This window comes from Arachis hypogaea, chromosome 19, assembly GCF_003086295.3.
Source record: "Arachis hypogaea cultivar Tifrunner chromosome 19, arahy.Tifrunner.gnm2.J5K5, whole genome shotgun sequence".
In the NCBI taxonomy this organism is placed as follows: Eukaryota; Viridiplantae; Streptophyta; class Magnoliopsida; order Fabales; family Fabaceae; genus Arachis; species Arachis hypogaea.
The window spans coordinates 144143434-144166844 of record NC_092054.1 but is presented as its reverse complement, the minus strand read 5'-3'; the positions used below and the strand labels follow the sequence as shown (position 1 = coordinate 144166844).

The following is a 23411-nucleotide window of genomic DNA, read 5'->3' as shown; positions in this document are numbered from 1 at the left end:
CTATTCTCAATACTCAAAACGACTTCGTTTCAGTTGTATTTGGAGGTCAAAAAGGAAATGACGTCGTTTACAAATTCAGTGTGATTTTCGTCTAACTACGTCATCAATCTGTCGTCGAAAAATACCCTCAAAAACGACCATTGTTAAATTTAGAGACAAATTTGAAATAATTTTAAATTTAGGAATGAGTTCGAAACTCGATTGTAAGTTCAGAAAACCACTTTAAAATTTAACTCTAACTTAAATATAATATAATATTATTAATTATTTTACATATATATATCAGAACAGATAAAAACGAACATTACCTAAATTCGATATTGTCTCCCCTCATCCAAAGACCTACTCCGCTCAAAACTCACACTATTTCAAAACTAGTAATTACCCACTTCAAACAAATAAGATAAAATAAATACTTATAAATTCGAATAATATTGTCATGGCTAGTCACAAAAATGAACAATACCGTTGTTTCTACAAGACTACAAATCTGTATTTTGACTATTTTCAACTCTAGATAACCGGTCCTCAAGATTGTTTTTGCCAGGTGAGAGAGCAAATTTCAAATTTTCCAAACAGTGACCTAAATTTGAAAAAATTAAACATGCCACGCGGCTCCATATTATTGGACGCGTTATACCCACTCGCTGCGCAGAACCGCGTGGGTGTTAAGTGTCAACATTAACGTAAACCCCAAAATACCACCTCTGTCCCAACTCCCTAGTGCCGAACACCGAAAAAAAAAAAACGTAAAACTAAATCCAAAACCAAAAAAAAAAAAAAAAAGAAAAGAAAATTTTTTCGCAGTTGTGTTTTTGAAGCGAAAGATAAAAAATCATTTCCACGCTCTTTCTCTGTTTTCCCTTTCATTTCCCCCTCTCTCTCCTTTCTCTCTCTCCACTCGCCGGCGCTACTCTCTCTCTCTCTACACACACAACACACAACGCAACCAACACAAACAAAAAAGCGCAACTCACAGAATACTCTCTTTCTCTGGCTATCTAAAATTTGGTTGCTTCTTCTTTCTCTTCGTTTCTTTCGGCGGAGATCGAATAGATAGGGTTGGGTAGCGGAGCGAGCGAGCAATGTCGGAGGAAGAGAAGCTTCTGAAGGAGGCAAAGAAACTGCCATGGGAGGATCGACTATTCCACAAGAACTGGAAGGTTCGCAACGAGGCAAACATCGATTTGGCCGCGCTATGCGACTCCATCACCGATCCAAAGGACCCTCGCATCCGTGAATTCGGTTAGTAATCTCCGCCTGCTAGGTTTTTTCCACGACGTTCCGATCTCGAATTTTGCGGATCTGGATGTGTTTCCGTTTTCGGATGCTCGTGCTTGTGCTGCATTTTGTTTTTCGGATCTTGATGCGGTTGGTTTTTCAAATTTGAATTTATTTATATTTTTTTATTTTTTTTGGTGGCAGGTCCGTTTTTTAGGAAGACTGTGGCGGATTCGAATGCGCCAGTACAGGAGAAGGCTCTCGATGCCCTGATTGCTTACTTGCGAGCTGCTGATGCTGATGCCGGCAGGTGAGTTTCCTAATAGATTTTTGTGTTGTTTTGTTTCTATGTTTCTGATTTCGCTCCACAGTTACCTGCATGGTTCTGTTTGATTTTCAACGTGAATTTGAATTTGAAATTGGGAAGAATAGGTTTGGGAAGGAAGTTTGTGATGCCATTGTAGCCAAATGTCTCACTGGAAGACCGAAGACTGTGGAAAAGGCTCAGGCAGTGTTTATGCTCTGGGTGGAATTGGAGGCTGTCGATGCTTTTCTGGTATTTCTTCTTTCCCGTGATTGTTTTGGTTGCCTCTGAATGAGGTGTCTTTTGTAGTTCGCTTGGTATTTTGTGTCACTGTGTCTGTCTTGCTGCCAGGTGGTTAGTCGTTGCACAGTTTGTCTCAGTCAATAGGTTTTTAGTGTTTGTTTGATGTATATTTACAATGCACACAGATAATAAAGCTTATTGCTGTTATAAAATGCCAAATTGTAGCGTATGTCCTCCTTTCTTGTGTGCTTTACTCGTGCCAGATCTAGTTTAGTCACGTCTTAGTTTCATCTGTTTGCATACTTTTGGCGAAATGGGTTTATGCTGGGATTTAGGTACTGGAGAATGGAGATTCTTCTCAGGGGGGCTAGTGAGTGTACTTATTGCTCCTGTGCAAATCCAAGTGCATATTCATCCTATTTTACCTCTGAAGAAGAATACAAAAAAGAATGGGTTTTAGTCTTTAGTAAAACCCAAGTGCATATTCATCCTAGTATTAGTTTTTCATAAAACTTTAATTTATTTGTAATGCGTAATGATGCAACTTGAGGTTTTTTATATACAGAAGTGTCAACTAATACTAGTCCTTAAAATGAGTATTGAGACCATGCATTTTGCCCCCATCAGGAATTTATTTTTGCGTAGAAGAACAATAATTTTATTAGATTTGTAAAGGTGCACAATGAGGAGAAGCTTTTCTTAGTAACAAAATGGAAACCCCACATGAACATCAGTAATATATTGCTATTCTGATCTCTTATTATTACTACTCATGATCTTGATGTGCATTTACTTAACAAAACGTCAGATTCTATTTTATTTTTTATTCTTATTTTTTTATGTGCTTCTGAGGTTTGATTGAGAGTTTTTTTGTTTATAATAAACTTTCTGTGTTTCATGGTTCATAGTATGTTTTACATATTGAATTTTGAATGTTTAATTCCTTCTGGGAGTTACACATAAATAGATTTCAAACTACTAGTCTTCTCCTTTCCTATTTTTTTTCTCAACTATCTAGACTTTTGCCTTCTGATAATTTTAGGATGCAATGGAGAAGGCGATAAAAAACAAAGTTGCTAAAGCTGTGGTTCCTGCAATAGATGTTATGTTTCAAGCCTTAAGGTGTTGTTCTCTCCATTGCGAAATCTACGATAGTTTAATTAATTTATTACACAGAATTATCATTTTTTCATACTGCCAGTGAGTTTGGAGCGAAGATTGTGCCGCCTAAAAGAATTTTGAAGATGCTTCCTGAACTCTTTGATCATTCCGATCAAAATGTTCGTGCATCCTCTAAAGGGTTGACTCTTGAGCTTTGTCGATGGATTGGTAAAGATCCTGTAAAATCAATTTTGTTTGAGAAAATGAGAGATACAATGGTATGCCAATATTTATTATTGTAGTTCTTAATCCCCCCTCTCTTTATCTTATATATGCAAATTCTGATTCCAATTTACTCTTTTCTAAAGAAAAAAGAACTGGAAGCTGAGCTTATAAATGTTATGGGAACAGCAAAGCCATCCCGCAAAATAAGGTAGATTTTCTTGTTTTGAATTCGTCCTTCCTGAGTATCATTGCAATGTTAGGATGCATTAAGTGCTCACTGGGGCATGTGTCTGTTACTCCAATGTGATGCAATACACAACTCCCCCCCCCCCCCTCCCTCCCTCCCTCCCTCCGTCTCCTTCTCTCTCTCTCTCTCTCTCTCTCTCTCTCTCTCTCTCTCTCTCTCTCTCTCTCTCTCTCTAACAAATTTTGAATTATATTGATTATTGCATTCCTTTTCTTTTCACTGATTTAAGTTTTCGATTTTTAAAATGTATATCTGCTGTGTTTGTTCCAGATATTTGTTCATTTTCTGTTGTGTTTAGACTCCTGAAAAGACATCTAAATGCTAAAAGGAAACATTGAAAATATTGTTATATTCTTACCAGAAATTGGTAGGCACTTTATGCTTCTTATGAAGTGTATTTTCTGAAAATCTTTTCAAAGTAAAATATTAATAATCTGAGACAGGGAAAAAAATTTAAAAAGAATTTAAGACTAACTAAAAATAAGAGGTGGAAGAGTCTTAGCAGGAATGTATATGTGAGTAGAAACTGTATTTGGTTTCCACATTGTTACTGTAAAAACTAACTTCAGAATCCAGACGACATGAACAAGACTATTAGTAGGGTTTAGGCCAATAAAACATGTGACCAAAAGGGTAGTTATTCTTGCTCAAGATCTTCATATAGGAAAAATAGTAAAAATGTGACGACACAAAATGATGTTTTGTTGTAACTTGGTGGATTCTGCTGGAGGATGACTAATGAGGACTAATAAGTTCAACAGAATACAACATGTTCAAAGATGCTGAAAGTCTTCCAATAATACATAAATATTACACGATATGCAAGCTGATGCCCATCAGCAAACTAATTGAAACGACATCTCAAGACTTGCTGTTTTAAATATCTTCATTTCTCTCAATCGAAATAGTTATAATTCTTGGTGGTAACTATTTTCATTTAATTTCCGTTTTTTTGTTTTTTTCTATGCTTGAAGTCTTGTTTAGCCACATAGGCTGCGTTTGGTTTTGAGAACAGGACAAAATAGGACACTGAGGACATAGTGTTTTTGTGTTTTGTTTGGTGATAAACTGAATATAAGATAGAATAAATAATAAAAATCCAGTTTACCTTCATTTTTTTTTCTTCACACAAAATTAAAAAAAGAATAGAATGGTAAAAAAATGTAATTTGAAAAATTAATAGGGACAATAGAAGAAAAAAACAAATTGTGTCTCCGCCAGTGTCTCTATGTCCTTCCTGACAGGAAGGAAGGGCACAAAGTAGACTAATTCAGTGTCTTAGGACACAATGTCTCTGTCCATGTCTCATCTACCGAACATGATTTTGTCTTAGTGTCCTGTGTTTGTAAAAAACGTAGTCATACAAATGCAGTCATAGGGACTTTCGATGAGAAGATGGCATTGGTCAAGCAAGCTTTGTATACCCAAAGCAACTAAACAGCCTGTAGCTATAACAACATTTTATATACCAAAATACAGCTTACAATAATTAGTCAATGCTGTATTTAAGACACTCAACAAATCCATATGAGAGGTGTCATGGAACACTGTTTATGTGCTGTAGTGTTTTGTAAATTTAAATTTGTGTTAAACCAACAGTGAATGTAACTAGTGCTTTAACAACTAATGTGAATAAAATTCAATTTGTGGGTTTGACATCATCTTAATAATTGCCCATCATGTTTTAGATCTGAGCAAGACAAGGAGCCTGAACCAGAAACTGTAGCTGATGTTGTTGGTCCTGGCCCTACTGAAGAATCTGGGAATGATGGTATGTAGTTGATTTTGGAGCTAGTAGAGTTCACTTTATTTTTCTGAGAACATGACTTGCCTTTCCTTGGTGGTGCTACCATCCCTAACTCATCAATCACTTCGATTAGCAGCTCCTCAAGAGATAGATGAATATGACCTTGTTGATCCTGTTGACATATTGACTCCTTTGGAGAAGTTAGGATTCTGGGAAGGAGTGGTCAGTTTCCTTGCCCATCTCTCAGATTGTATTTATTACTATTTTAATACACCTTTAATTTATTGTTGGATGGCTTTGAACCCTTCTTTCATTTCCTTTCTGTATTATTAATCACTAGAAAGCTACCAAGTGGTCTGAACGGAAGGATGCTGTGGCTGAGCTAACAAAGCTTGCATCAACTAAAAAGATTTCTCCCGGTGATTTTTCGGAAGTTTGTCGGACCTTAAAGAAGGTATTTTGTATGATTTGTGTCATGCAAATGAAACAGCTTGGCCATCTACTTGTCATGCTTTGACACTTTTTCTAGCTCTATTTCAAATCTAATAGTGTGTTTGTTTCCTAGTTAGGATATATATCATGCTGATTATCAGGTGATGCTGATATGGGATTTCTTGTTGGAAACTACCCTGAGGTCTTATTTGTTAGTATTGCTAGCTCTAAAATAAACATGGTTAGGGTAGGGTTGCATTTAGTGGAAGTCCAATGGCTCAGGCGTTTTTCATTTCATTTATTTATATTTAGTTGTTTACCTACTCTAGGGTTTGTCTCGTCTTGTTTCTGCATGCAATGTTGGTCAACTGATTTCTAAATATTCCTGATATTTGTTGCTACTTTTCACCACTTTTTTTTTTTAAAAAAATAATCATGTTTCTATACTTCTGAAAACATTTTTCCCCTCAAAGAAAAGATGTGGTTATAACCAAAAGCTGGTAATTTTAAGCTGAAAAATAGCTTATGAAATGTATGAACATTTTTGAATCTTATGGTTATAAGCAGAAATTGGCTATTTTAGAATTGTAATGATTTTACTGGATATTGTAAACTATCATACCCTTTTCTAAATATTCCTGATATTTGTTGCTACTTTTCACCACTCTTTTTTTTTTCCCTATCTAAATAGTCATGTTTCTATACTTCTAAAAACATTTTTTCCCCCTCAAAGAAAAGCTGTTTTAGAAAATTAGATTATAACCAAAAGCTGGTAATTTTAAGCTGAAAAATAGCTAATGAATATATGAAAATTTTGAAGCTTATGATTATGAGCAGAAATTGGCAATTTTAGAATTGTAATGATTTTACTGGATACTGTAAACTATCATACTCTTTTTATTAATTTTTAATTTTACAATATAATAGCAACATTTTTCATACAATTCAAACAAAATAGATTACTTTTAAAATAAATTTTCAGCTGAACCAGGAAAACAGAAATTAATTCTTGCATAATTGATTATATAAAAATCAATTATATAAATATATTTGGATTGTTAAAATAACTTTAATCTTTAAGCTTTCCCGAATGCACCTACTAACATGTTTGTGCTACACACATTAGATCATAATATATCTTTATAATAAGGTTGCTTCATAATTTGTAGTGATACATTTTGTTCTGTTTTGGCCTTTATCTTAGTGATACATTTTGTTCTGTTTTGGCCTTTATGTTGGATCTTCTGTAATTGTGAACTTCATTGACATTTTTTAATGATATGTTTATTTTTCCGACTAAGGTTAAACTAGTAGCTTTTGCTTGCAGCTTATCACAGATGTGAATATTGCTGTTGCAGTTGAAGCCGTTCAGGCTCTTGGCAATCTTGCTCGTGGATTAAGAACCCATTTTTCTGCAAGTTCTCGTTTTGTGTTGCCTGTTTTACTTGTAAGTACCAGTGCACATAATATATGGATGGGTAACAACTGAATGCACTTTTTCCGCAGGTTTTATATGTATTAATTGGTTCTTCTATTGCATATTCTATATTATTTGTGAATTTTCATGCATGCCTCCATGTGCTCAAAGTTTGTATGTTTTCAGTAGCAATTTATTAATTGATTTTGGTTTCGAGAGCTAATTGTCTTGTGTGTTTGAATTCCTTGTGGTAATAGTAGCATTATGATTCTAGCTTTCATAGAAATAAAAATGTTTTAAAAATTAAATAGTGAAGTGTGTTTTCAGTAGATCATTTACTGAACTTCAGAGTAATGCTTACTTAATGCAATTCCTTCTTGAGTAGGAAAAATTAAAGGAGAAAAAGCCCACTATGACTGAGGCATTAACTCAGACTCTTCAAGCGATGCACAAAGCTGGATGCATAAGCCTTGTTGATATTGTTGAAGGCAGGTTACCCTCCATATTCTTTAAATTAGCCTTAACTTAGGATTGGATTTCTATGACTATTCTATTTTTTCTATGAATATTAAGTGTTTCTGCTATAAAAAATCTTGACATGAATATTGTATGTAGTTACTATTTAACAAAACATTTGATCTTTTCCCTTGTACTGCTTGTTTCTTGAGCAATCTTGTTGGAAAACGTTTTGTTACTCTTGTTATATTGTATTGTTAATTTAATGAACTGTATGATACTCGCATGGATTTTTATTGGTGTTTCAGGGTATTGTCTTTTCGTAGCTTAACGCCTGATTAGTTGTATCATTTTTTTCCGTTAGTGCAGTACATATGCTTTTTTTTGACTATACTATATTTATCCTGCTGCAGATGTTAAAACAGCTACGAAAAACAAAGTCCCCCTCGTGCGATCATTGACCTTGACCTGGGTTACATTTTGTATTGAAACCAGTAACAAAAGTATAATTACTAAGGTGCATAAGGATTATGTGCCTATATGTATGGAGGTCAGTTTTATATGAACCGTTTAATATTCTTTTACCTTGAAAAGTATTGTCTTCAATTCAAATGTGATGTATACTTAATTACTTCTATGTTGTCTGAATATGGTTCAGCACCTTTCATTGTCATGATTTATACCGAGTATTGGTAAAATAGTTTGATATCGTGTTTTCCTTGAGCTAGGACCACATATATTTGCATCTATGGGAGTTTATTCCAACCATCTGTAAAAAAACACTTATTATAAAATGTTTATGTACTGCCCTTTATCTATTCTGTTTGGAAATACTAAAATCTGGATCTTGCAGAGCCTAAATGATGGTACTCCTGAAGTGAGGGATGCAGCATTTTCAGCATTGGCAGCAATAGCGAAGGTAAACATGTTACCTTCAAATCTGCTTGCGTTTTTTTTTTTTTTTTAAATGTTAGAACCTCATGATATTTATATTCTTTAGTCGGTTGGGATGAGACCTCTGGAGAGGTCACTGGAGAAACTTGATGATGTTAGGAGAAAGAAACTTTCAGAGATGATTTCAGGGTCTGAAGATGCTGTGCCTGGTGGTTCTGCCACAGGTTTGTAAGTTTGGTTTTAGTTTGACTGATTTACTTCCTAAGCCAATGTGTTGAAAAGGTATTCTGATTTTGTTACGCTATTTTGTATTTTTCTTTCGGTTGACATTTGGTATGATCTTCCAGCACCTGTGCATGGTACACGAGGAAGTGCGTCATCTGCAGAGGTGGGTTCACTTTCCTTACATATAACCAATGATGAATGAAATGGTATGGAAATAATGGAATAGGGTAAGTGAAGTGGAGTAGAGGCTCCACTCCATTGTTTGAATATTTAAAGATATGGTGGGGTTGAGTGCCCAAGGCACATAAAAATGGTGGAAATTATAGTAGGAAGGGAAAGAATGAACTATGAAGGGAATCATGACTAAAACAAATGAGGATTTCATCCCATTGGCCCAAATTGGGGGAAAGAAAGACAAGTCTGTTGGATTGGATGGAATCCATTTCATTTTCTTTCATTCTATTCCATCCACCCTTTCCCGCCTTTGAAACTATGGAATCTCTGTTTTTCTCTGTCTTTTCTGTCATTCACTACTGAACCAAATCCACTCTTAATCTTCACTTAGGTGACTGGCTTTTGCATTTTATCATTCTGTATTGGGTTGTTTTTTGGGATTGAATGGATATCGACTTCCTTTTGGTATGAGGAAGGTTGTTAAATATATAGTTGAGAGTTCATTTATTTTTAATAAGTGGATTGGGAATTCTCATCTTAGAAATCTTTATTTGTTTGTTGTTTTTGTATCCAAAATCTGTAATCTTACAGAACAATGATTTCAGTCTGTCATGACTAATCTTATGTGAATAAGTGATATTACGGTCAGTGAAGGAATTTGAAAACTTGGAAAGTCAGAAAACTAGTATCTTTTAAGTGTGAAGTAGAAGCCAAAAGTTCAGAAAATTTTGAGATGGGAAATTTATTTCCTTTACCTGATTTGCATCCAGATCTCCGAAGGTGCATTTGTTAAAAGGTCAGCAGCAAGCATGCTCAGTGGAAAAAGACCTGTTCAGGCAGCTGTAAGTTCACAACATCTTGCTCGAAACTAATGTGGTTAGTTTCTCTCCATCCGAGTGATATATTGAACATTTTTTTGCATCCCAGCCTGCCCCCAAGAAAGGAGGTGCTGCAAAGTCTGGTACAAACAAAAAGGCAGATGGTGTTGCACAACCGAAGGTTTCAAAATCAATTGAACCACCTGAAGATGTTGAGGTAAATTGTTCAGTTTGTTTCCATCCTTTTGATTCGAGTTTGCCATCATAGTTTGTAACAGGATTGCTGATGATAGTTTAAGCCATCTTTGTAAAAATTATGCAGCCTGCTGAGATGAGTCTTGAAGAGATTGAAACCCGAGTAGGTTCTCTTGTACAGTCAGATACCATCACTCAGTTAAAAAGTGCTGTTTGGAAAGAACGTCTTGAAGGTTTGTGATTGTTATCAGTTTTATGAGAATTGTACAAACAATTCTGGGAAAAAATATTTCCTTTGTTTTTTGAGGATTGTGCAAATGCAGTAGCTGACAGGAACTTACCTCAAGACTTTTTCATGTTATTAACCTGCAGTCTATGTTCTGGCTCTTTTTTATTGGGGGAGTGGGAAGTTGTGAGCTTTCAACTGCGTTTTTCATTGCTCATTTATCGTGTAGTTGTGAGCTTTGGATATAATCTTGTTTTTATTTTGATGGATTCATTTTAGAAATTGTTTCTCATAAATGAATTTTTTTAACGCTTTCTGCTCTGTTAGGTAATTTGGGTTAATATAGTTTGTGACCCATACTAGAAACACAAGGAGTCAAATTTCTAGGCCCCACTGATTTATCTATATTGTTATTTTAGCATACTTGATTAGGTTTCTGAATGTAAGATTTTTACAGCTATTTCTTCACTGAAAGAGCAAGTAGAAGGCTTACAGGATCTTGAGCAATCGGTCGAAATTTTGATTCGCTTACTCTGTGCTTTGCCTGGATGGGGTGAGAAAAATGTTCAGGTTAGTTGTATTTTCTTAAATAACATGCTTTATTTTTCTCAATTTATTGATAGTTGAAAATTAAAAATATGGTGTAGTATGCCTGTTAATCTCTGTATTCTCCTTGAGCAGGTTCAGCAGCAGGTTATTGAAGTTATCACTCATATAGCTTCAACTGCAACTAAATTTCCAAAGAAGTGTGTAGTACTATGCCTCTCAGGTCAGTATTATGGTTTGATTCAGGTTATGCTTAGAATAGCTAGTTCTGTTGTAACAAGATCTTTTTGTGTGGCTTTCTTTACTCATGTTTGACATTCATCTTGATAGGGCTAAGTGAGCGAGTAGCAGATATTAAGACACGTGCACATGCTATGAAGTGCCTAACTACTTTTTGTGAAGCAGTTGGTCCAGGATTCGTATTTGAAAGAGTAAGCATCATGGCTAGTTATGAGCATACCTTTTAACCAGTGGCCACAAGGGTGTTCAGTACTTGTCTATCCTAAAAATTCTGAGCAAGGATGGGCATGGTTGATTGGAATTTATGATTCTATCTTTTCTGTCTGCCTCTATAGTTTTGTGGACTATCTTTTTGAACATGTTTTATGAGTGATTTCTGGTTCCCATGTTTGATAATTTTCTGTCCCTAAGTCTAAAGATTCATGAGATGGAATCATTAAATGCATTTGACTTCATAAAAGTTGTGCCAAAGTTCACCGACTCCATTCAAGGTTTGCCCTAATTACACCTGAGACCCCTCTTGTTGATTAACTTGTAGTGTCCTCCCCTAATCCCATGTTTTACATATCAAGTACCAAAGTTGGTCCTCTCGTCTTCTCTCCATTCCTACCAAACCAATCCTCTTGTGCACCCCCACACCATAGCCCCTCTACTCCCCATCCCCCACCGAAATCTTGTATTAACTGTTTTAAAAAGGCCAGACCAAAAGTGGAAAAAGAAAAAAAATAGGCATTCAAATGTTATCCACTAACAAACAAATTTTTAATACATTACTACAGGAAGATATGTTCTTTCATCATTTGTCAACCAAATGGTGGAATGAGTTTGATGGTGCATAGCTATAGATCAGTTAGGGACTGCAACTAACTTACCTCTGCTCCTGTGCCGTAACTATATATATAGTGAACTGAGTCTCTCTTCTCCGTCCTCTCTTCGCTCACTTTCTTAACTTTCTCTCCAATTCTGAAACTCTTATCATTTTCATACTCTAAATCCTGTGCCCCATATTGTGCTTTCACATCTTAACTTAAAAATCCAGTGCCTATTTCATATTTATCAGTCAGTTAATTCATTCTCACTCTTTTAGCTTGAGAAGCCTCTTGCAAAGGTCAACTCCCATGTTTTGACCAACATCGATAAGGTCACCTCCAGGCCTGATTTGCCGTCCCTGAGATCCATTGCAATACTGTGTTGGATGTTGTCTTAGGCATGGTGAAGATGATGTATGGCTTCTAAAATTATTTAGTAACTTGGCAGAAGAGAAGATGAAGACTGAAATAAGTATTTTATTAAAATAGGGAGAAGGGCAGTGGTTTTATAGGTGCTTTTCTTTTGGAGTCAATTTTATATATTATACTTAGCTGTATTACTTCTTCGAGTTTTTAAATATTGCTGTATCTTTGTAACATTATTGTATTATGTCCATGCCATGTATTAGTACTCATGCTTCATAGGTTATATAATAAGAAAGTAAAGTGGCTTAAAGCAACAAAGTTCTAAAAATCTTGTATCTGTTATTGATTTTGTTGAGATTTTAAATGTTTTTCTTTTATGTACTATTTATTCATATCAAGCTTAGTTTGAACTATATACCTTTTTTGCTTTTGCTTTTTTTAATACCTTAACATATGATCTGCTAAAATAACTGTTTTTTGTCATGTAGCTCTACAAGATCATGAAGGAGCATAAGAATCCTAAAGTTCTTAGTGAGGGACTTTTGTGGATGGTTTCAGCTGTTGATGATTTTGGTGTATCACACATAAAGCTTAAGGTGTGTTTTCTGAATTTACATGCTTTTGTTTAAATATGCTAGTATTTTATTGTATTATTGTCTTACGGATACTCTTCGAGTCTTGGTTCTAGTTTGTATGTTCTGATGCAATCCTGTTTTGCAGGAGTTAATTGATTTTCTGAAAGAAACTGGGCTGCAGTCAAGTGCAGCTGCCACTAGAAATGCTTCAACTAAGCTTTTGGGTGTTCTGCATAGATTTGTTGGCCCAGGTTATTACATTAACTTTTGAATGTCCTTCCCTCGTTATTTATTTGTTAAAAGGTTCTAAGCTTTTCCCTGTGCAGATATTAAAGGGTTCCTTACTGATGTTAAGCCTGCATTGCTCAGTGCTCTTGATACTGAGTATGAGAAGAATCCATATGAGGTATGCTGTTCATGATGTATTTTCTGTTAAATCTTTTTTGTTTCTTAATTTTCCAAAGGTCCAATTTATTTTTTTATTTTTTTTCATTTGTTTGCTTCAGGGAGCATCTGCAGCTCCCAAGAAATCAGTCAAAACATCAGACTCGTCTTCCTTAGTTGCTGCTGGTGGGTTGGATAGCTTGCCTCGTGAAGACATTAGTGGAAAGATTACTCCGACTCTCCTGAAGAGCTTGGAAAGTCCTGATTGGAAGGTTTGGTTGACAATATCTTTCAAATAATTTGATGTTGCTGGCTTGCTTTAACTATTTATTATAACTGAAATGAATGATGTTATTATGATGTTTCATGACGTTCTTCTGTGATTTTCTTTTAGGTTCGTATGGAGTCAGTTGAAGCTGTAAATAAAATACTGGAAGAGGCTAATAAGCGCATTCAGGCAACTGGAACTGGTACTTTAGTAGCATTTGTATTATAATTTTGAAACTGTTGCTATGTGTGTCTTTTCCTCACCCTCTTCCTCTCTAATCCTTGTCTTGTTTATTTATGGTGAACTTCATTATATTTGTTCATTTATCGTATTATCAGGTGAGTTGTTTGGTGCTCTTAGGGGGCGACTCATTGATAGCAACAAAAATATAGTCATGGCAACCTTGACAACAATTGGTAATGTTGCATCTGCGATGGGACCAGCTGTAGAGAAGGCAAGCAAGGTGATTGGATCGTTTTCTGCTTTTGTATTTTCTATCTTGTTAATAATCTTGTGTTGTCATCTCAAGTTGTGCTTTATTGTTCGTTTCAGGGTATTCTGGCTGATATATTGAAATCCCTTGGTGACAACAAGAAGCACATGAGAGAATGTGCACTCAATACTTTGGATTTGTGGCTTGCTGCTGTTCATCTTGATAAAATGGTCTGTCTCAATCTTTTGTTAAGCGATTCTTCTGTCTTGTGTCTATTCTCTGAGTATGCTACTATTGTAGGTCCCTTATATTACAATTGCTTTGACGGATTCTAAACTTGGTGCGGAAGGGCGTAAAGACCTTTTTGATTGGTTATCTAGGCAACTTTCTGTGCAAAGCAGTTTTGCTGAAGCTGCACAACTTCTGAAGCCAGCCTCTGCTGCAATGACAGTAAGTTTTGGTCACTCAGTTTTTTGCTTTTTCTGCCCCCCCTCATTCATTTATCAAATCAGTATGTGTGGCTAATATTGTTTAGATCAAATGTTTGATGGATTATATGTAGGATAAATCATCAGATGTTCGCAAGGCAGCCGAGGCTTGCATTAATGAGATAGTGAGAGTTAGTGGGCATGAAACGGTGTGTATAAGAAGAATTTGGTTTCCTCCCTTCTTATGAAATTCATGTGAATCATCTTTAAATTTTTTATTTTTCTAGATTGAAAAAATAGTTAAGGACATTCATGGACCAGCTCTAGCTTTGGTTCTTGAGAAGTTGAAACCATATGGAGGCCTTCAAGGTAGGGTTTTGTATCATAGCTCATTCTTAATCTACTTTGTTGCTCAGGGTTAATGATTAACATGAGTATTCTTATGTTTATTTTCTTTCCCATGCAATATTTGTGCTTAGAATCATTTGAGTCTGCTAAGGCAGTTTCAGTGGGCGCATCAAAAGGTGTTCAAAAGGCTGGGAAATCGACTGCTAATGGTGTTCCAAAACACGGAAATAAAGCTGCATCTTCGGTATGTTTGAGTTTGTGTTGGTTGTTTGCTTTTAAGATTTGTTTGGCTTTCTAACTACTTGATTCATCATCTTGATAGCGGGCTGTTGCAACAAAGAGTGCTAGGTCTGAGCCTATCTCTGTCCAAGATATAGCGCTTCAGTCTCAAGCTTTATTAAATGTTAAGGATTCAAATAAGGTACTGCTAAGCTCTGTATACCATAATCTACTTTAAATCTTCAAAAAGAGTTGATGGATGAACTGTCAACTGTGTTGCCTTACATGCAGGAAGATAGAGAAAGAATGGTGATTCGAAAGTTTAAGTTCGAGGACCCACGCATTGAGCAGATTCAAGATCTAGAGGTGAGTCCATTTTTAACCAATGACCATGCTTATGTTTTCTGTGATTTTTGAATTGTAATAAATTTCTGTCCAACATTCTTGTGATGCAGAGTGATATGATTAGGTACTTCAGAGAGGATTTATCTAGGAGACTCTTAAGTGCAGATTTTAAGAAGCAAGTTGATGGACTAGAAATGCTACAAAAGGTCTTTCCTTTTTTGCTTCTTTTTTAATTTGTGTGCGTGCTTTCAGGGTATTTGATGTGCTATTAACTATATAAACTCCAATTGATCTTCTCAGGCACTTCCTTCCCTTGCAAAGGAAATTATAGAAGTTCTAGATATACTTTTCAGGTGGTTTGTTTTGCAGTTCTGCAAATCCAACACGACCTGTCTATTGAAGGTTGAACTTAATGTTCACTTTTTCCCCCTGGAAATAATAGTATGTTATATTGGTCCTTTGATCATAACTATACAATTTAATTGCTTAGGTGCTAGAATTCCTTCCTGAACTGCTTGACACCTTGAAGGATGAGGGATATTCTTTGACAGAGTCTGAAGTAGCGATATTTCTTCCTTGCCTAGTAGAGAAGGTATATTTAACAACTATGATAATTTCATCAGCTGTGGATGTTTCTCTGATAAATCTCTGTGGTTTAATTTGAACTCAGTTGATTTAGTTTAGTTTTGGCTTGAGTACAATAGTATGTATAAATACTTCACTATCCTCGGTGATGTCAAAAAATGAATAATTTAATTCACGTGGAAAGAGGCAAAATGTCATATATTTTCTCCCTTCAAATGTTGCAGTTAGGGCATAACATTGAGAAGGTTCGAGAAAAAATGCGGGAGCTGACAAAACAATTTGTTCTTGTATATTCTGCATCTAAATGTTTCCCTTATATATTGGAGGGTTTACGCTCTAAGAACAACAGAACTCGAATTGAATGTGCTGATCTTGTTGGATTTATCCTCGAACATCATGGTTCAGAGGTGATGTAGTGAGGTTCTTTTAAGTGAATTTATTTCGAGTATTTTTCCACGGATGTTTATTTGTGACATCATATGTGCAGATTAGTGGGCAACTAAAGTCACTGCAAATTGTTGCAAGTTTGACAGCAGAGCGAGATAATGAAACAAGGAAAGCCGCATTGAATACACTAGCCACTGGATATAAGATTCTTGGTATACTATACCCTGAAGATCTATTGTGATTATAAAATAATTTTGCTTGGTGATTGTACTGAATTATTGTCTGGAAAATTTGCCATTCATGAGCTCTCATTAAGATGTAATTTATCGGTTGAAGGCACTGCATGGAGGAAGTTATTGTTTTACTTTTTCACTTGAAGTTGGGGGATATTGATGTGACATTTTATTTGGCTTTTGTCTTGTTTATATCTCTTGGCCTTTCTGAGTTGTTTCTCTTCTATGATCATTCTGTGCAGGTGAGGACATATGGAGATTTGTTGGAAAGCTAACAGATGCTCAAAAAAGCATGTTAGATGAGAAATTTAAGTGGAAGGTTAGTGCATACGTTGCTCCTTTTTTATTCCTTTTCAGATTTATTGAAGTACTGATGATGATGGGAGTAATTTGTCAGGTTCGCGAGATGGAAAAAAAGAAGGAAGGAAAGCCAGGGGAAGCAAGGGCTATTTTAAGACGCTCTGTCAGGGAGAATGGGTGTGTAGTATTATTATTATTATTTCTTTGAATATTATTCACATTATGCAGTTACGGCTGAAATTTAGACCCCTAATTTATTTCCTTCTGGTTGGAGTTCTTTCTTTTGTAAATCTAAAAAAGAAGTTAAAAATATAAGGATGAATAATGAAAAATGTGATAAATCTTTCGAGAATGTTCTCAATCTCTAGCTAAAATGTTCAGATGTTCAAGCTTCTATGTGTGTTGCTTTGGTTTCAGGTCTGATGTTGCTGAGCAGAGTGGTGAAGTGGCTAGATCTCTTTCTGGTCCAATTCTGAGGTATGCTGAAATTTTTGTCTAGTTTCTTTTCCTTTTGCTCCTTAACTATAGAGGATTTTTCGGCCTAAATTAATACATAGTTCCTATACTCCTATGTATCCCTAATATCTTGCTTTTTGATTTGTTAGGAAAAATTTTGGTCAACTGGAGGTTGACAGACAATCAATGCCGCGCCCCATGGCCGTTGCTAGTGGCCCCACAGATTGGAATGAAGCACTTGATATTATTTCTTTTGGTTCTCCTGAGCAAGTAATCATTTTTCTTATTACATTTTCTAAAATGTGGTTAACCTTTCTAGAATTAGCATAGTGATAAAAACAAGTATGACATATAAGATATGCCTTTTGACTTTTATTTTCCTGGCTTCTCTTCATGAAATTGGAAAATGAAGTTTAAGCTCTTATTTCAAAAATATTTTTGTGCTGCAGTCTGTTGAAGGAATGAAAGTTGTTTGTCATGAATTGGCTCAGGCCACTAGTGATCCTGAAGGCAGTGCTATGGATGAACTTGTAAAAGATGCAGATAGACTAGTTGCCTGCCTCGCTAATAAGGCAAGATATTCCTAACAATCAATCCCCTTTATCTAATTAGAATGATTTTCAAGTGCTGATTTCGTCATGCTTTAATTTTAAATAGGTTGCAAGGACTTTTGATTTCAGTTTGACAGGAGCTTCATCACGATCTTGTAAATATGTGCTCAACACTCTGATGCAGGTCAATTTTATTGTTATTATTTCAAAAGTTTGTAATATTTTGTAACTTACAATAGTTGCTATTTACTAATCCTGTCCTTGGCTCTGTCCAGACTTTCCAGAATAAACGTTTGGCATATGCTGTGAAGGAGAGCACTCTTGACAGTCTTATTACTGAGCTTCTTCTGTGGCTTTTGGATGATAGGGTTCCTCATATGGATGATGGAAGCCAGTTGTTGAAAGCACTGAATGTGTTGATGCTTAAGATTTTGGTTAGCAATTTTTTATTTTTTATTTCTTGTTGTACAGAAAATTTGGATATGCTATGGCAAATGCAAGATTGTATGCCAAAAGCTTCACAAAATTTATATTTATAATTGGTTTTCTAACTAATGATTCTTAATACAGGATAATGCAGATCGGACTTCATCCTTTGTTGTCCTAATAAATCTTTTACGTCCGTTAGATCCATCAAGGTGGCCTTCACTGGCAACAAACGAATCATTGGCCTCTAGAAATCAGAAATTTTCTGATCTGGTTGTGAAATGCCTCATCAAGCTTACAAAGGTAATATAAGCTGCCAAAATTAAAATCCAAAACGGCTTGCAATCATTCATAACATTGCTAAAATCTGGCTCTGTTTAAGCATCTGGATGCATTACTCTGCCTTTAGACTGTACTTTTTCATTGAATCAAGTTTACTTCAATAATTGTAGAAGCCTATACTTAATTTTCCTCTTCAATCAGCTTAATTGAAATAGTCAATTCTATCTGGATATATTTGTCAGCAATTTTTTCACTTATTTTCCCGTGCTGCAGGTTCTTCAGAGTACCATTCTTGATGTTGATCTTGATCGCATACTCCAAAGCATCCATTTGTATCTGCAAGACTTGGGGATGGAGGAAATTAGGAGAAGGTATATAACTATTGTTGGGTATAGGTACTCTATCTAACAAGCATCACTTAATTTCTATTTTATAAATATTTCTTTTGTCAGGGCTGGTGCTGATGACAAACCCTTACGAATGGTGAAAACTGTTTTGCATGAGCTTGTCAAGCTTAAAGGCACATCAATAAAGGGACATCTTTCAATGGTTCCCATTGATTCAAAACCACAACCCATCATCCTTGCCTACATTGAGCTTAATCTTGAGGTATTCACTAAAGCAAATTATTTGATTGAATAATGCGAGGTAGGGGTGTCCATGGTGCGGTTTGGTTCGGTTATTTAGAAAAAGTCATCCGATCCAATTTTATATTAATTCTTTGGTTTGGTTTGGTTTTTTCGGTTTTTCAATTCAAAAAAGGTATTATGTTCTAGTTATTTCCCATGTACTAAAACCCTGTCCTATGTTATTTTCAACAAAAAAAATGCAACAAAATAACAAGTTTAATTTCACACAGTCATAAATAAAAGTCATACAACATAACAAAAATCTTGACACAAGAAGTTCAACAACAAAAGAAATTATAATACAACAATGGAAAAGCATGAAAAGTTCAACACAACAAAGAGAAAAAAGTTGTTTCCGTTAATTTTTCCAGCAAACGAGCCACATTTTGATGTTCTCTAGCAAGACAGCAAAGCATTGTTCTTGATTCTCAATCCTCAAATTAGGGTTACAGGCCGGTGCCTCAATTTTTGCATTATTTTCAAAAAAATTAGAATCATAACAAGAATCATAAAAATAGAATTTGAAATACAGAATCATCAAAACAATTAAGAAAACCCTAAATCATCACCAACAATTTCAGAAGCACAAGCAGTAAAAAACCCTAACACTAACAATGTCACAAAAATAGAAGAAGCAGCAACAGCAAAAAAACCCTAAATCATCACTAACAATTTCAAAAAAAAAAAAATAAAAAAGCAGAAGCAGAAGCCATCAGTGAAGAAATAGAAGAACAATAATCAACAACAATCAGCAATAGAATCAACTTGACACGGAGGGTCTATTCTTGAGGAGTTGATGATGCAGACAGAGTGGCCGAGTGCAGGGAGGTCTTTCTGTGCGTGGAGGACGACAGCGTTGGTGCGTGCTGTTGCTGTGCGTGGAGGACAACGGCAGCTGCTGGTGCGTGGCGCCGTGGAGGAGGACGGAAAGAAGCGCTTCGAGGATGGGGGAGGGGTCGCAAGTCAAGGGTGCTGTGGGGCGGCGTTGACGGTGGAGAAGAGGGAGGAGTTTCGTCGCTATGAGAGGCTTAGAGAGTGAGAGGAGATTCGGTGCTGGGAGTGAGAGTGTTTTCGGCGCTGGGAAGAGTGTGACTGAAGAGGGTGTTAGGTCATTTGGGAGAGGGGGGAGGGGTTTGGTTAATTTAGGGTCTTCATTGAACACCGGTTTGGTTAGGGTTTTTCCTAGCAGAACCAAAAACTGAACTGAACCGCAGCAAAAACTGCAAAACCTTTTTTTTTCGGTTCGGTCTATCGGTTTTGTTTGGATTGGATCGGTTTTGAACACCCCTAATTGCGAGGAAACCAATTTTTTTTCAGCTAATTTTTTAAATATTTTGTTAATCTTAAATTCTATACCCTAAATCATAAATCCTGGATCCTAAATTATAAACCTAAACCTAAACCTAATATTAGATAATGTTGGCTAACTAAAGTTGGTTGCTTATACTTTCTCTAATTGATTTTATTGGGACAGAACTATTAATATGTTTTGCACTTTGATCTTAGACACTGGCTGCTGCAAGAATGTTGACTGCATCTGGACCTGGTGGACAAACTCATTGGGGTGATTCTGCAACAAATAATTCAGCATCTGGCACACATGCTGCTGATGCCCAATTGAAGGTACAATGCTTTATATCTCACTCTTATCATTTTTGTCTCAATTTTGTTGTCAGTTTGTAGTTATTGTTATCATTGCCTGATATCCAACTTTAATGCAACTTCAGCAAGAGTTGGGTGCGATATTTAAGAAGATTGGGGAGAAGCAAACTTGCACAATTGGTCTATATGAATTATATAGGATTACCCAATTGTACCCAAAGGTAAGAATCCAGTATGTTGTGTTGATTTTAGATCAGATATATGTTTTTTTTTTTCATTAAAAAAAAATGTATAACCATCTTTATCTTGTTTTATTTTTTTCCCACTTTGCTTTATTCTTTTATGTTAGGTTGATATATTTGCTCAGCTTTCAAATGCTAGTGAGGCATTCCGCACCTACATCAGAGATGGTCTTGCTCAGGTTGAGAATTACATGTATTTTTAGATGTGCTTAATAATTGAACTAATGTGGTGCATTCTACGTACAAGATTGTAAAAAGATGAGTACGTTACCATGGGTGATTGATTTTATGCAGATGGAAAAGAATGCTGCAGCTGGAAGAACACCTTCAAGTTTGCCAATGGCAACTCCCCCGCCATCGTCATTAAATATTTCTTCACCGGATTTTGCACCTCTTTCCCCTGTCAACACCAATCCACTGGGTGATGCTAAATTAAATGTGAAACCTGAACCAACAAATTTTAATTTACCCCCATCATACAATGAGGAGAACCGAGTTAATGCCATTACTTCTAGAGCTTTAGGTTCTGACTACATATCAGGTGATAAAAGAAATGAAAGATATATGACAGGAGGTATGTCATTGTTCATCTGCTTATTTTGCACTTAGCTTTAAAATTTTACATAATGTTGTCCGAGAGAAGTTACTTTTTATTATACTGCAGTAGCGAGTGGAACATTGGACGAAATCAGAGAGCGGATGAAGGCCATGAATGACATGAATAATGGAGTTCCCCCTAGTCAGATTCCTCATCCATCAGAGCATGTTGGTCTCGGGAATGCTATGCAAGGTGGTGTGCTTCCTATGGATGAGAAAGCTTTGTCTGGGCTTCAAGCCCGGATGGAAAGACTGAAAAGTGGATCCCTTGAACCACTGTAACGAGAGATTTGGTTAAGAGAGTTTCTTGCCATTGCCAGATTTTGAATACATTATTGCCACCGATTTGGTGGCATGCAAGTGCAATCATATATAGTGCTCTCAGCACCGGGTTGGTATACATTAGTATGTATAATAATAGTCGATAGAGCTATTATCTCCTTTTAACAAAAAAAAAAAAAAAGAGCTAGTATCTCCTTCATACTATGGAATTTATGACGTTTCAGAGCATCATAGGAATAGTCGCAATCTAATGTAAATTGTAGTGAAGCTGTATTCTTTTTAATGTAGATCGTCAATTTAATGCAATTATTATCATTTTGGTAGTGCTGTTGAGTTTTGCTTTGTTATTTACTCTACTACTAAAATTTGAGTGATGATTCATTTTTAATTTTGGGATTGGATTTAGGGCATTCTACGGATGTCCTTCGCATCTTGGATTTTTATTATTTTATTTAGTTATTTATTTTTGTTTTTCTCTTTACCATTTGTTGTTTACAGCCTTTTAAAAACTCGTACTATCAGATATTTGTTATCAAATATTTGTTTTGAAATAAATAACTAAGGAAGATATAATAAATATAAAATAAGAAAATAAATAGGAAATATTAGTATTAATATTCACTATAATTAATATTTTAATATAATAGAAATGATATATATATATATATTGTGTATGAAAGAGAGAGAAAAAATTTTGTATATAGACAATATAAAGAGAGAGAGAATTATTATTAATTGTGTACGAAAAAAGGAGAGTATGTTATTATTGTACATCAATTTTTTTAGATCTCGCTATTTAGAGGTAAAATGTTGATTTTTCCAAACTTCATTTATGTTAAGTTTGGCTTGGGAGTTTTATTTTTTCATAGGGAAAATTATCCACCCATATAATGAATGGGCATCTACATTATCATATTTATCACAACACTCCTCCTTTCGATGATCATTTAGAATTATGCCTCGTTAAAACTTTACTAAAGAAAAACTCAGGAAAAAATTTTAGTAAAGGAAAAAGAGTACAATATCCTTTGTGATGGAGACTGCCTCATTAAAAAAGGGGTGAATGCGGATCAGATTGAATCGGATATGGCCAAAATCTTGATCCGATCCGCACTAAAATCATCGGATCGGATCAGATCCAATATCCGCAGTTTTTAACTTTGGATTCGATCCGCACATTTGCGGATCGGATATATCCGCAAAACACAAAAATCTTTTTTAAAGCTTATTTTTATTAAAAAATATTAATAAATTTCCTTTTTTCTACTCTTTTAAATATGTTTACTCTTAAAATAATATTAAACATACTTTTCTTAAATAATAAAATTAAAATAATACAACATATATGATAATTATTAGTTGAAATAAAACATAAGAAGAATATTTACTTATTTATTTATTTATTTATTTATGCGGATTCACGGATATGCGGATACCTACATAAAATCTGCAATCCGATCCTATAAGTGTGCAGATCCGATCCGATCTGACAGCTCTGCGGATCGGATCTATATTCCCAATTTTCGGATCGGATTCGGATAAATACCGCGGATATGCGGATTGGATCCGATCTATGAACACCCCTAATTAAAAACCTTGTCAAGAAAAATCCAATGAAAAAAAACTTGACCAAAGAAAAAAGAGTACAGTTTCCCCCTCTTATCGACATTATTTAATATCTCGAAATCGGCGCATCCCAACCTGATGTACCAATATTTTAAAAGAGGATTTTGGGGAGTGACTTTGTAAATAAATCTGCCAGATTATCGCTTGACCGGATCTGTTGGACATCAATTGTTCCTTGATTTTGAAAATCATGAGTGAAGAAGAATTTGGGAGAAATATGCTTTGTTCTATCACCTTTGATGTATCCACCTTTAAGTTGAGCAATGCATACTGTATTATTTTCAAACAGAACAGTTGGAGCTATCTTCTGATCAATCAGTCCACATG

The 23411-nt window shown here is 35.4% G+C and overlaps 1 protein-coding gene across 4 annotated transcripts; it reads left to right on the top strand.

Moving 5' to 3' along the window:
• Nucleotides 1-725: 725 nt before the first annotated feature.
• LOC112776898 (protein MOR1) lies at nt 726-21781 on the top strand. Of its 4 annotated transcripts, none has more exons than XM_025821164.3 (54): nt 726-1245; nt 1426-1531; nt 1654-1777; nt 2811-2890; nt 2970-3147; nt 3238-3302; nt 5030-5112; nt 5225-5310; nt 5429-5542; nt 6848-6967; nt 7323-7425; nt 7807-7943; nt 8247-8312; nt 8394-8511; nt 8635-8675; nt 9457-9528; nt 9614-9721; nt 9827-9932; nt 10383-10495; nt 10607-10694; nt 10802-10902; nt 12375-12482; nt 12607-12712; nt 12788-12867; nt 12968-13117; nt 13240-13315; nt 13452-13576; nt 13666-13776; nt 13847-13996; nt 14109-14183; nt 14262-14343; nt 14454-14566; nt 14645-14743; nt 14833-14907; nt 14997-15092; nt 15187-15288; nt 15377-15478; nt 15696-15878; nt 15959-16070; nt 16334-16410; nt 16489-16568; nt 16809-16868; nt 16997-17117; nt 17297-17419; nt 17505-17582; nt 17674-17832; nt 17969-18127; nt 18380-18477; nt 18559-18715; nt 20242-20358; nt 20463-20558; nt 20687-20758; nt 20874-21153; nt 21244-21781. In XM_025821164.3, the coding sequence occupies exons 1-54, from the start codon at nt 1086-1088 to the stop codon at nt 21456-21458; spliced, it is 6006 nt and encodes a 2001-aa protein (XP_025676949.1). In that variant the 5' UTR covers nt 726-1085; the 3' UTR covers nt 21459-21781. The 4 variants fall into 4 exon arrangements, with proteins under 4 accessions (XP_025676949.1, XP_072084183.1, XP_025676950.1 ...); XM_072228082.1 differs by having other exon boundaries at nt 790-1245; nt 21247-21781; XM_025821165.3 differs by having other exon boundaries at nt 818-1245; nt 5222-5310; nt 21247-21781.
• The last annotated feature ends 1630 nt before the right edge of the window (nt 21782-23411 follow it).